General features: G+C 42.7%; 1 protein-coding gene across 2 annotated transcripts in view; it reads left to right on the top strand.

Annotated features, from left to right (window-relative positions):
* Positions 1-14,092, top strand: part of cobl (cordon-bleu WH2 repeat protein) — a 751,655-nt gene that overhangs the window by 634,345 nt on the left and 103,218 nt on the right. For both annotated transcript variants that reach the window (XM_070881173.1, XM_070881172.1), the window contains 2 exons: positions 76-439; positions 6,873-6,979. In XM_070881173.1, coding sequence (XP_070737274.1) covers positions 76-439; positions 6,873-6,979 — 471 coding nt within the window. The remainder of the gene's footprint in view (positions 1-75; positions 440-6,872; positions 6,980-14,092) is intronic.

Raw genomic sequence — 14,092 nt, 5'->3', positions numbered from 1 at the left:
TGACATTTGATGTCACTTTCTAACTTAAGTATTTTAATTGTATGACTTCTCTTTCTTTATTGGATTCTATATCAGCGGGGCTGGGACCAGAACAAGGTAGTGGAATTGGTGATGATATAATGGAGCTAGAAGCTGGAGATGGGGAAGAGACTGCATCAATAAAAAGCAGTGACAGTTTTCACCGAAGTTGTTCAGAATACACTCCAGCATCAGAGGATGAACTGTTGAATGCTGATGACTCTGGGACTGGAAGCTCCCAATCTGACATACTCTCCCCAGTCTGCCTCACTGGCAGCCTCAGCTTGAGAAACAAAACTGATACAGATGAGATCCCAAGTGCCTCAAATAAGGTAAGTGGCACAGAAGAATATTCAACATGGAGTAGTGATTGGCCTTCTACTGAAGATGAAGCAAATTCTGCTGGGAACTACAATACCAGGTATGAATTTCCACATTTAGTACCTACTCCTTTTATAGACATTGTGATATAATTTGGTGCAGCCTAAATTCACCCTGCAGAGCGAGAATAACAACTTTTCCTAATATCTTCCCAGGACCACAGACTATCTGAGCAGTCCAAGTTCAAGATGTAACATAAGAACATAAGAAATAAAAGCAGGAGTAGGCCATATGGTCCCTCGAGCCTGCTCCGTCATTCAGTAAGATCATGGCTGATCTGATCATGGACTCAGTTCCACTTCCCTGCCCGCTCCCCATAGCGCCTTATTGTTTTCAGAAACTATCCATTTCAGTCTTAAATTTATTCAATGTCCCACCTTCCACAGCTCTCTGAGGCAGCGAATTCCACAGATTTACAACCCTCTGGGGGAAGAAATTTCTCCTCATCTCAGTTTTAAATGGGTGGCCCCTTATTCTAAGATCATGCCCTCTAGTTCTAGTCTCCCCCATCAGTGGAAACATCCTCTCTGCATCCACCTTATCAAGCCCTCTCATAATCTTATATGTTTCGATAAAATCACCTCCAATGAATAGAGACTCAACCCACTCAACCTTTCCTCATAAGTCAACCCCCTTATTCGTGGAATCAACCTAGTGAACCTTTTCTGAACTGCTTCTTAAGCAAATATATCCTTTCGTAAATATGGAAACCAAAACTGCATGCAGTATTCCAGGTGTGGCCTCACCAATACCCTGTATAGCTGTAGCAAGACTTCCCTGCTTTTATACCAGATCACTTGCTGTACCTGCATGCTATCCTTTTGTGTTTCATGCACAAGTACCTCCAGGTCCCATTGTACTGCAGCACTTTGCAATCTTTCTCCATTTAACTAATAACTTGCTCTTTGATTTTTTCTGCCAAAGTGTCTGTCATGTATGTATGCTTGGGGTTACTAGCCACCAGGCGGCGCAACCGTCGGCGGTCATTGGGCTGTACGCACATGTGTGCGGCCCAGGTATAAAAGGCAAGCCATCATGTAATGTGTTCACTTTAGGTTTGAATAAAGCAGAGCCAGGTTCGTACCTGTGTTAGTTTACAATATTCAATCTATCGAGTTATTACATACATAACAACCTCACATTTTCCAACATTATACTCCATCTGCCAAATTTTTGCCAACTCACTTAGCCTGTCTATGTCCTTTTGCAGATTTTTTGTGTCCTCCTCACACATTGCTTTTCCTCCCATCTTTGTATCATCAGCAAACTTGGCTACGTTACACTCAGTCCCTTCTTCCAAGTCGTTAATATAGATTGTAAATAGTTGGGGTCCCAGCACTGATCTCTGCGGCACCCCACTAGTTACCGATTGCTAACCAGAGAATGAACCATTTATCCTGACTCTCTGTTTTCTGTTAGTTAGCCAATCCTCTGTCCATGCTAATATATTACCCCCAACCCCGTGAATTTTTATCTTGTGCAGTAACCTTTTATGTGTTTGATGTTGTAGCTTAATCTTATGGTAGTATTCTGTTTGTACTTTTATCGATAAAATTAGTGGATTTGAACAGATCTCTAAAACAACCAAGCTATCCCATCATGGAGTTTGTATCATAACGCTTGTATTTTAAAAGTATTATGATTTATTGAGTTATTAATTTGAAAAGGCCTTAGTTTAGTTATATTTATAGTATATACCTATGAACAGAGGTTTTTAATGCCCTTGATCAGAGTCTCCCATGAAAATCTTCTCATGAATGAATGAGAATATCTTGTGTGAATATCTTGAGTTTAATAGATAAAATTACACAGTCAGTGCTGAAAGCAGATCAAGAATTGCATTAAATATTGCCATTTTTGAGGTTACACAGTAAACTTTTCCACACAGAGGCTGATCATCCTGAGATACCTTTAGACAGACAGTTGCTAGTGAATATGCGGAATGTAGTTGAAAATTAAACACAAAAACTGCATCTACTACATGGAATTTTACCTCGCATTGCAAATGAGAGCAAAGAAGATGGAGCAGAATCTATGATTAAAGGTGCATCTATGCCTAACATAAATGAGGCCTTAGAAGTAAATGAGTTTTTTTTAAACTGCACCGAAAACATCTCAAACAGCTTGAATTCCCACCTATGGAATTTTTGAAAGATCAAAGTGGGTAATAAGAATGTTGAAAGCTAAAATCATTATTCATGATTTCATACTATAGCCTGCAAATTTCTGTCAGCAATAAGCTTAATGTCTACTGTATCAGTGATTTCATTGAGTGTAGCTTATCCATCATTTACTTCCCCCTTCCTGAATGCTGCAAAATTGCTGTGGAGTGAAAGTTGGCAATGAAGAAGGGCATTACAGTCATTAACATTGTCATTGCTGACATAACTTGATGAAAGCTCGGCGTATCGTATTCTAATGTTAACGCACTGCATGTGCAGTACATTACTAGAGTTCATATAGAATCCTGTTGCTGCAAAAGCTGTTATCAATGACGTAGTAAAGGAGATTTCCGGAGACACTGGAATTTAAATTAATAGGAGGATAATTAGGCGTATCCTTTTATGGGTGTGTGCTCTGACCGACATGATTCTCCGATATTTGCTGCGTCCAGGTGCAGATCCAGGTTAATTTCCCCTCATGTCATCAGTTAAAAATGAGCTGCTGTATACTTTAGCTGCAACTTAGGCCCCAATATTTATGGGGAAGAAATGGGATCGACTTTAGTGGCAAGCCTGGAAATATGGGGAACGTGGAGCCCCTGTCGAATTTAATGGCAGGATCTCATTTGAATTTTTTTCCTCCGTTTTCAGCCCAGCAGCTGGCCAGATTGAGAGGCTGGCCAACTGTCAGGTGGGAAAGTCTGCGGTAGAAGGCCACAGCCGGGGACCAGACAGAGGGAGGGAGAGATATCGCAGGGGTGAACATACAAACAGAAGAATTAGGAACAGGAGTAGGCTATTTGGATCCTCGATAAGATCATGCCTGATCTTCTAGCTCAACTCCACTTTCCTGCACTATCCCCATAGCCCTTAATATCTAAACATCTATCGATCTCTGGCTTGAGTATATTCAAAGACTGAGCCTCCACAGCCCTCTGCCGTAGAGAATTCCAAAGATTTACCATCCTCTGAGTGAAGACATTTCTCCTCATTTCAGTCCTAAATGGCCGACCCCTTATTCTGAGACTGTGACCCCTGATTCTAGACTCCCCAGTCAGAGGAAACACACTCCCTGCATCTACCATGTCAAGCCTGTAAGAATTTTGTATGTTTCAAAATGTGGGGGGTGGCAGGGGCAGCAGGGAAATTGTGGTTGTCAGCATTGGATCACGGGTGGGAGGTAGATCAGGGCAGGTTAGCTTGGACTCCAAGGGGAAACACTCCTGCTGAACTATAAGCAGTGCTGCAAAAGCACTTAACCTGCTGGATCCTGCATGTTCTCGCCTCCCGATAGCCGCCAAGTTACTTGAGCCCTGGGAAACCAGTCCCGCAGCCATTAAATTCAAATAGAAACATAGAAACATAGAAAATAGGTGCAGAAGCAGGCCATTCAGCCCTTCTAGCCTGCACCGCCATTCAATGAGTTCATCGCTGAACATGAAACTTCAGTACCCCCTTCCTGCTTTCTCGCCATAACCCTTGATCCCCCGAGTAGTAAGGACTTCATCTAACTCCCTTTTGAATATATTTAGTGAATTGGCCTCAACTACTTTCTGTGGTAGAGAATTCCACAGGTTCACCACTCTCTGTGTGAAGAAGTTTCTCCTCATCTCGGTCCTAAATGGCTTACCCCTTATCCTCAGACTGTGACCCCTGGTTCTGGACTTCCCCAACATTGGGAACATTCTTCCTGCATCTAACCTGTCTAAACCCGTCAGAATTTTAAACGTTTCCATGAGGTCCCCTCTCATTCTTCTGAACTCCAGTGAATACAAGCCCAGTTGATCCAGTCTTTCTTGATAGGTCAGTCCCGCCATCCCAGGAATCAGTCTGGTGAATCTTCGCTGCACTCCCTCAATAGCAAGCATGTCCTTCCTCAAGTTAGGAGACCAAAACTGTACACAATACTCCAGGTGTGGCCTCACCAAGGCCCTGTACAACTGTAGCAACACCTCCCTGCCCCTGTATTCAAATCCCCTCGCTATGAAGGCCAACATGCCATTTGCTTTCTTAACCGCCTGCTGTACCTGCATGCTAACCTTCAATGACTGATGTACCATGACACCCAGGTCTCGTTGCACCTTCCCTTTTCCTAATCTGTCACCATTCAGATAATAGTCTGTCTCTCTGTTTTTACCACCAAAGTGGATAACCTCACATTTATCCACATTATACTTCATCTGCCATGCATTTGCCCACTCACCTAACCTATCCAAGTCACTCTGCAGCCTAATAGCATCCTCCTCGCAGCTCACACTGCCACCCAACTTAGTGTCACCCGCAAATTTGGAGATACTGCATTTAATCCCCTCGTCTAAATCATTAATGTACAATGTAAACAGCTGGGGCCCCAGCACAGAACTTTGCGGCACCCCACTAGTCACTGCCTGCCATTCTGAAAAGTACCCGTTTACTCCTACTCTTTGCTTCCTGTCTGACAACCAGTTCTCAATCCACGTCAGCACACTACCCCCAATCCCATGTGCTTTAACATTGCACATTAATCTCTTGTGTGGGACCTTGTCGAAAGCCTTCTGAAAGTCCAAATATACCACATCAACTGGTTCTCCTTTGTCCACTTTACTGGAAACATCCTCAAAAAATTCCAGAAGATTTGTCAAGCATGATTTCCCTTTCACAAATCCATGCTGACTTGGACCTATCATGTCACCATTTTCCAGATGCACTGCTATGACATCCTTAATAATTGATTCCATCATTTTACCCACTACTGAGGTCAGGCTGACCGGTCTATAATTCCCTGTTTTCTCTCTCCTTCCTTTTTTAAAAAGTGGGGTTACATTGGCTACCCTCCACTCCATAGGAACTGATCCAGAGTCAATGGAATGTTGGAAAATGACTGTCAATGCATCCACTATTTCCAAGGCCACCTCCTTAAGTACTCTGGGATGCAGTCCATCAGGCCCTGGGGATTTATCGGCCTTCAATCCCATCAATTTCCCCAACACAATTTCCCGACTAATAAAGATTTCCCTCAGTTCCCCCTCCTTACTAGACCCTCTGACCCCTTTTATATCCGGAAGGTTGTTTGTATCCTCCTTAGTGAATACCGAACCAAATGGCTGATAATAGCTGAGGCACATCACCTCATTAACGTATTAAAATTGCTGACCCACCTCTGGAGAACAGGTTACTTGCCAGCTCCCAACATGCCGCCTCCCCCCCAACCTCCACCAGTTAAATCGGAAGTAGGCATGTTAGCAGCCTGTTGGAGATCGGATTTCCCCGTTTCTATTATTTAATCCCCTCTCCCCCACATCATGGGGTGTTAAAATTCCCCCATTCATTTTTTTTTTTTGGACACTATGGTGGTTATATTCCTTCCTTCACTAGATCTAGACATAGCAGGGCTGGAGGACCAGCAAAACTAGGCAACGTGCCACCTACTTTTCAGTTCATGTACGATATGCAGTAAAATTATGTGTTAAGTGGCTTTCCTTGTAACCCTCAGTTAACCACTCAATAGTGCCCCAATAGTTATTCACCAGCATTTCCTGCCCAACTGGAAGCCAAGCCTATCAGTCAGGCTGATGTCCAGGAAAGGAACTGGTTACTGACTTCTGGGTTTCCCATGCGCTGCAGGGCTCTCCGCCCACCCCCTCACCCCGTTTCAGAACTTTGAAATACCACCCATTGATTCAGGTCTTGCATTTTGCAATCAGTACTTTACATAAAGGAATATAAGCAAATCCAAAATTTAGAAATCTTACTTAATCGGTGACAACTATTTGTCCGGAGTAAATAAAACAACAAACATACAATCCCCATGCTACTAATGTTGTGACCCCAACGAAGCTGTTCCTTCAATGTAGATGGGGCAGTTTAGTAATGGATATTACCACCACTAAGAATTTCTGAGATTTAGTGTTACTAAATTATAATTTTATTACTACTATTTAAAATAATTTTCAGTGCACATCAGTAATTTTTAGAAAATGTATATTTATGTTAAAAGGTGACCAGCAGTTATGAAGATTATTTGAATATTGTTCTAAATACAGCAGGTGGATTTCACAGATAAAATGTACAGAAGATATGTACTCATCATTGCTTGATACTTGTAAGATGTTATTACCAGACTTTGATAAATGAGGGCTCATTTTAAATCATAAATGGAAAAACTGGGGCAAGACAGAATCTTTTACACAATAAAGATTTGCAAATATCCAAATTGTATACAAGTGCAGGTCACTGTATTGGAATAAACATTCTTTCATATTGTTCTACTGAAGCAGTTGTATACATAATGAAGTTGCATTTGTGTTTCTAATCCTTACCTGTGTAATTTAGATTTGAAACAAGCACAAGCACTGGATCTAACTGGAAGGAGGAAGATGAAATCTCCATTGCAGCCCAAGTGCATCTGACACTGGCAGGATTGGGTGCAGAACTGGCAGGTAAGAATGTAAGCTCTGGTGGGCTTTTACATGATTTTAAAAGAAATAACGACCAAAAAAAGTTTATTTTTCTACAAGTAATGCAACATTTACTGAAAATATTTGGATTCATGTATTGTATGTTACAATTACAATCACAGCAAATTTGATGCTATATTGTTCATGCATCCAAAGTGCAGTTTTTATTTACTTGCATTTTCAATACCAGAGCTTCAATTTTGGTTGCAGTTACAGTGTACAGCATAGCATCGACATTCTAAACCACCAGAGCAGCCCTTGTGTTTGTTTCCATTATACTGGTGTAGTGACACAAGAAATTCTATGATTTCAGTGATGGGAGCAGTGAGAGCATCTTGGCTGGGGAGGTTAATCATAGAAGCATAGAAATTTATGGAAGGAGGCCATTTCAGCCCATCGTCTCCATGCCAGCCAACAAGAGACTATCCAGCCTAATCCCATTTTCCAGCTCTTGGTCCATAGCCCTGCAGGTTACAACACTTCAAGTGCACATCCAAGTACTTTTTAAATATGGTGAGAGTTTCTGCCGCTACCACCCTTTCAGACAGTGAGTTCCAGACCCCCACAACGATCTGGGTGAAGAAATTTCCCATCTAAACCTTCTACCAATTACTTTAAATGTATGCCCCCTGGTTGTTGACCCCTCTGCTAAGGGAAATAGGCCCTTTCTATCCACTATATCTAGGCCCCTCATAATTTTATACACCTCAATGAGGTCTCCCCTCAGCCTCTTCTATTCCAAGGAAAACAAATCCAGCCTATCCAATCTGTCCTCACAGCCAAGATTCTCCACTCCCGGTAACATCCTCATAAATCTCCTCTGTACCCTTTCCAGTGCAATCACATCCTTCCTGTAATGCGGTGACCAGAATTGCATGCAGTACTCCAACTGTGGCCTAACTAGTATTTTATACAGTTCAAGCATAACCCCCCTCCCCTGCTCTTGTATTCTATCCTCGGCTAATAAAGACAAGCATTCTGGATGCCTTCTTAACCACCTTATCTACCTAGCCTGCTACCTTCAGGGATCTGTGGACGTGCACTCCAAGGTCCCTTTGTTCCTCTACACTTTTCTCAGTGTCCTACCATTTATTGTGTATTCCCTTTCTTTGTTAGCCCTCCCCAAATGCATTACCTCACACTTCCCTGGATTAAATTCCATTTGCCACTGTTCTGTCCACCTGACCAGTTGCTTGATATCTTCCTGCAATCCGCAGCTTTCTTCTTCATTATTAACGACACAGCCGATTTTAGTATCATCTGCAAACTTTTTAATCATAGCCCCATCTTCAAGTCTGGATCATTGATGTGTACCACAAAAAGCAAGGGACCTAGTACTGAGCCCTGCGGGACCCCACTGGAAACAGCCTTCCAGTCACAAAAACACGCATCAACCATTACCCTCTGCTTCCTGCCTTTGAGCCAATTTTGGATCCAATTTGCCACTTTGCCCTGGATCCCATGGACTTTTACTTTCATGACCAGTCTGCCATTTGGGACCTTATCAAAAGCCTTAATAGCCACATTCCGCAATTCTGATTGAGATCCAGTGACTCTTGTTGGAAAGTGCAGGTGTGAACGAAGAGTCTGTCAACACCAGACCCAAAAAGAATGAAAGTCAGCTGAGATAGAAAGATTTTTGGACTCATGGGAAATGAAGGGATATGGGGATCAGGGGGGAAAGTGGAATTGAGGTTGAAGATCAGCCATAAGAAGATAAGAAATAGGAGCAGGAGTAGGTCATATGGCCCCTCGAGCCTGCTCCGCCATTTAATACGATCATAGCTGATCCGATCATGGACTCGCTCCCCATAACCCCTTATTCCCTTATCGGTTAAGAAACTGTCTATCTCTGTCTTAAATTTACTCAATGACCCAGCTTCCACAGCTCTCTGAGGCAGCGAATTCCACAGATTTACAACCCTCAGAGGAAATTCCACCTCATCTCAGTTTTAAATGGCAGCCTCTTATTCCAAGATTATGCCCCCTAGTTCTAGTCTCCCCTATCAGTGGAAACATCCTCTCTGCATCCACCTTGTCAAGCCCCCTCATAATCTTATACGTTTCGATAAGATCACCTCTCATTCTTCTGAATTCCAATGAGTAGAGGCCCAACCTACCCAACCTTTCCTCATAAGTCAACCCCCTCATTTCCAGAATTAACCGAGTGAACCTTCTCTGAACTACCTCCAAAGCAAGTATATCCTTTCATAGAAACATAGAATCATAGAAAATAGGTGCAGGAGTAGGCCATTCGGCCCTTCGAACCTGCATCACCATTCAATAAGATTATGGCTGATCATTCCCTCAGTACCCCTTTCCTGCTTTCTCCCCATACCGCTTGATCCCTTTAGCCGTAAGGGCCATATCTAACTCCCTTTTGAATATATCCAATTAACTGGCATCAACAACTCTCTGCGGTAGGGAACTCCACAGGTTAACAACTCTCTGAGTGAAGAAGTTTCTCCTCATCTCAGTCCTAAATGGCCTACCCCTTATCCTAAGACCGTGTCCCCTGGTTTTGGACTTCCCCATCAGCTGGAACATTCTTCCCGCATCTAACCTGTCCAGTCTCGTCAGAATTTTATAAGTTTCTATGAGATCCCCTCTCATCCTTCTAAATTCCAGTGTATAAAGGACTAGTTGATCCAGTCTCTCCTCATATGTCAGTCCCGCCATCCCGGGAATCAGTCTGGTGAACCTTCGCTGCACTCCCTCAATAGCAAGAACGTCCTTCCCTCAGATTAGGAGACCAAAATTGAACACAATATTTCAGGTGAGGCCTCACCAAGGCCCTGTACAACTGCAGTAAGACCTTCCTGCTCCTATACTTAAATCCCCTAGCTGTGAAGGCCAACATACCATTTGCCTTCTTCACCGACTGCTGTACCTGCATGCCAACTTTCAGTGACTGATGAACCATGACATCCAGGTCTCGCTGCACCTCCCCCTTTCCTAATCTGTCGCTATTCAGATAATATTCTGCCTTCGTGTTTTTGCCCCCAAAGTGGATAACCTCACATTTATCCACATTATACTGCATTTGCCCACTCATCTAACCAGTCCAAGTCACCCTGCAGCCTTTTAACGTCCTCCTTACAACTCACACCGCCACCCAGTTTAAAGTCATCTGCAAACTTGGAGATATTACACTCAATTCCTTTATCTAAATCATTAATGTATATTGTAAAGAGCTGGGGTCCCAGCACTGAGCCCTGCGGCACTCCACCAGTCACTGCCTGCCATTCTGAAAAGGATTCATTTATCCCGACTCTCTGTTTCCTGTCTGCCAACCAGTTCTCTATCCACGTCAGTACATTACCCCCAATACCATGTGCTTTGATTTTGCACACCAATCTCTTGTGCGGGACCTTGTCAAAAGCCTTTTGAAAGTCCAAATACACCACATCCACTGGTTCTCCCTTGTCCACTCTACTAGTTATATCCTCAAAAAATTCCAGAAGATTTGTCAAGCATGATTTCCCTTTCATAAATCCATGCTGACTTCGACCGATCCTGTCACTGGTTTCCAAATGCGCTGCTATTTCATCTTTAATAATTGATTCCAACATTTTCCCCACTACTAATGTCAAGCTAACCGGTCTATAATTCCCCGTTTTCTCTCTCCCTCCTTTTTTTAAACAGTGGTGTTACATTAGCTACCCTCCAGTCCATAGGAACTGATCCAGAATCGATAGACTGTGGGAAAATGATCACCAATGCATCCACTATTTGTTTGGCCACCTCCTTAAGTACTCTGGGATGCAGACTATCAGGCCCTGAGGATTTATCTTCCTTCAATCCTAATTTCCCGCTTTATAAGGATATCCTTCAGTTCTTCCTTTTCACTAGACCCTCGGTCCCTTAGTATTTCTGTAAGGTTATTTGTGTCTTCCTTTGTGAAAACAGAACCAAAGTATTTGTTTAACTGGTCCACCATTTCTTTGTTCCCCATTATAAATTCACCTGAATCTGACTGCAAAGGACCTATGTTTGTTTTCACTAACCTTTTTCTCTTCACATATCTATAGAAGCTTTTGCAGTCAGTTTTTATGTTCCCAGCAAGTTCCTCTCATTTTCCCCCTCCTAATTAAACCCTTTGTCCTCCTCTGCTGTATTACAAAGTTCTCCCAGTCCTCAGATTTACTGCTTTTTCTGGCCAATTTATATGCCTCTTCCTTGGATTTAACACTATCCTTAATTTCCCTTGTTAGCCACAGTTGAGCCACGTTCCCCGTTTTATTTTTACTCCAGACAGGGATGTACAATTGTTGAAGTTCATCCATGTGATCTTTAAATGTCCCGCACAAGAGATTGGTGTGCAAAATCAAAGCACATGATATTGGGGGTAATGTACTGACGTGGATAGAGAACTGGTTGGCGGGACTGACATATGAGGAGAGACTGGATCAACTGGTCCTTTATACACTGGAGTTTAGAAGGATGAGAGGGGATCTCATAGAAACTTATAAAATTCTGACGAGACTGGACAGGTTAGATGCGGGAAGAATGTTCCAGCTGATGGGGAAGTCCAGAACCAGGGGACACGGTCTTAGGATAAGGGGTAGGCCTTTTAGGACTGAGATGAGGAGAAATTTCTTCATTCAGAGAGTTGTTAACCTGTGGAGTTCCCTACCGCAGAGAGTTGTTGATGCCAATTCATTGGATATATTCAAAAGGGAGTTAGATATGGCCCTTACGGCTAAAGGGATCAAGGGATATGGAGAGAAAGCAGGAAAGGGGTACTGAGGGAATGATCAGTCATAATCTTATTGAATGGTGATGCAGGCTCGAAGGGCCGAATGGCCTACTCCTGCACCGATTTTCTCTGATTCTATATTTCTATGAAAGGATATACTTGCTTTGGAGGTAGTTCAGAGAAGGTTCACTCGGTTGATTCCGGAGATGAGGGGGTTGACTTATGAGGAAAGGTTGAGTAGGTTGGGCCTCTACTCATTGGAATTCAGAAGAATGAAAGGTGATCTTATCGAAACGTATAAGATTATGAGGGGGCTTGACAAGGTGGATGCAGAGAGGATGTTTCCACTGATAGGGGAGACTAGAACTAGGGGGCATAATCTTGGAATAAGGGGCTGCCCATTTAAAACTGAGATGAGGTGGAATTTCCTCTGAGGGTTGTAAATCTGTGGAATTCGCTGCCTTAGAGAGCTGTGGAAGCTGGGTCATTGAGTAAATTTAAGACAGAGATCGACATTTTCTTAACCGATAAGAGAATAAGGGGTTATGGGGAGCGAGTCCATGATCGGATCAGCTATGATCGTATTAAATGGCGGAGCAGGCTCGAGGGGCCGTATGACCTACTCCTGCTCCTATTTCTTATCTTCTTATGGCTGATCTTCAACCTCAATTCCACTTTCCCCCCCGATCCCCATATCCCTTCATTTCCCATGAGTCCAAAAATCTATCTATCTCAGCTGACTTTCATTCTTTTTGAGTCTGGTGTTGACAGACTCTTCGTTCACACCTGCACTTTCCAACAAGAGTCACTGGATCTCAATCAGAATTGCGGAATGTGGCTATTAAGGCTTTTGATAAGGTCCCAAATGGCAGACTGGTCATGAAAGTAAAAGTCCATGGGATCCAGGGCAAAGTGGCAAATTGGATCCAAAATTGGCTCAAAGGCAGGAAGCAGAGGGTAATGGTTGATGCATGTTTTTGTGACTGGAAGGCTATTTCTAGTGGGGTTCCGCAGGGCTCAGTACTAGTTCCCTTGCTTTTTGTGGTATACATCAATGATCCAGACTTGAAGATGGGGGTATGATTAATATAGAATATAAATCGTTGAGGCCCCAGCACGGATTCCTGTGGCACCATACCAGTTGCAGTTTGCCAACCTTAAAATGACCCATTTATCCCGACTCTCTGTTTTCTGTTCGTTAGCCAATCCTCTACCCATGCTAATATATTACCCCCAATCCCCGTGTGCTCTTATCTTGTGCACTAACCTTTTATGTGGTACCTTATCGAAAGCCTTCTGGAAATCCAAATACACAACATCTACTGGTTCTCCTTTATCCACCCTGCTCGTTACATCTTCAAGGAACTCCAGCAAATTTGTCATGCGTAATTTCCCTTTCATAAAAATGTGCTGACTCTGCTTGACTGTATTATGATTTTCTCGGTGTCTTGCTACTACTTCCTTAATAATGTACTCCAGCATTTTCTGAATGACAGATGTTAGGCTAACTGTTCTCTAGTTTCCTGCTTTCTATTTCCCTCCCTTTTTAAATAGGGGCGTTACATTTGCGGTTTTCCAATCCAGTGGGACCTCTCCAGAATCCACCATCTCTGCAGCCACCTCTTTTACTCTCCTAGGATGTAGGCCATCAGGTCGAGGAGACTTGTTCACCTTTAATCCCATTAGTTTGCCTTGTACTTTTTCCTCTAGTAATACTGATTGTTTTAAGTTTCCCTCTCCCTATAGCCCCTTGATTATCTAATATTGGGATGCTTTTAGTGTCTTCTACCATGAAGACCGATATAAAATATTTGTTCAAAGTCTTTGCCATTTCCCTGTTTCCCATTATTAATTCCCTAGTCTCATCCTCTAGGGGACCAATGTTTACTTTTGCCACTCTCTTCCTTTTGATATATCTGTAGAGGCTCCTTCTGTCTGGTTTTATCTTTCTTGCTAGTTTTCTCTCATAATCTATCTTCTCTCTCATTTTCTAGTCATCCTTTGCTGATTTCTAAAAATTTCTCAATCCTCTGGCCTACCACTAATCTTCGCAAAATTGTATGCCTTTGTTTTCAATTTGATACCATCCTTTGCTTCCTTAGTTAGCCATAGATGGTTCATCCTTCTGTTAGAGTCTTTCTCACTGAAATATATCTTTGCTGAGAGTTATGATATATCTTCTTAAATGTCTGTCACTGCTTATCTACTATCTTACCCTTTAGTCCACTTTGGCCAACTCTGTCTTCATACCTTTGTAATTGCCTTTCTTTAAGTTCAGGACGCTAGTTTGAGACTCAAGTTTCTCACCGTCAAGCTGAATTTGAAATTCTAACATGCTATGATCACTCTTACCCATACAATCCTTTACTACAACATCATTAATTGATCCTAGCTCA

The sequence above is a fragment of the Pristiophorus japonicus genome, chromosome 5, assembly GCF_044704955.1.
Source record: "Pristiophorus japonicus isolate sPriJap1 chromosome 5, sPriJap1.hap1, whole genome shotgun sequence".
Classification (NCBI taxonomy): Eukaryota; Metazoa; Chordata; class Chondrichthyes; family Pristiophoridae; genus Pristiophorus; species Pristiophorus japonicus.
Note: the sequence above shows the minus strand (reverse complement) of the source record. Positions and strands in the feature narration are given on the sequence as shown.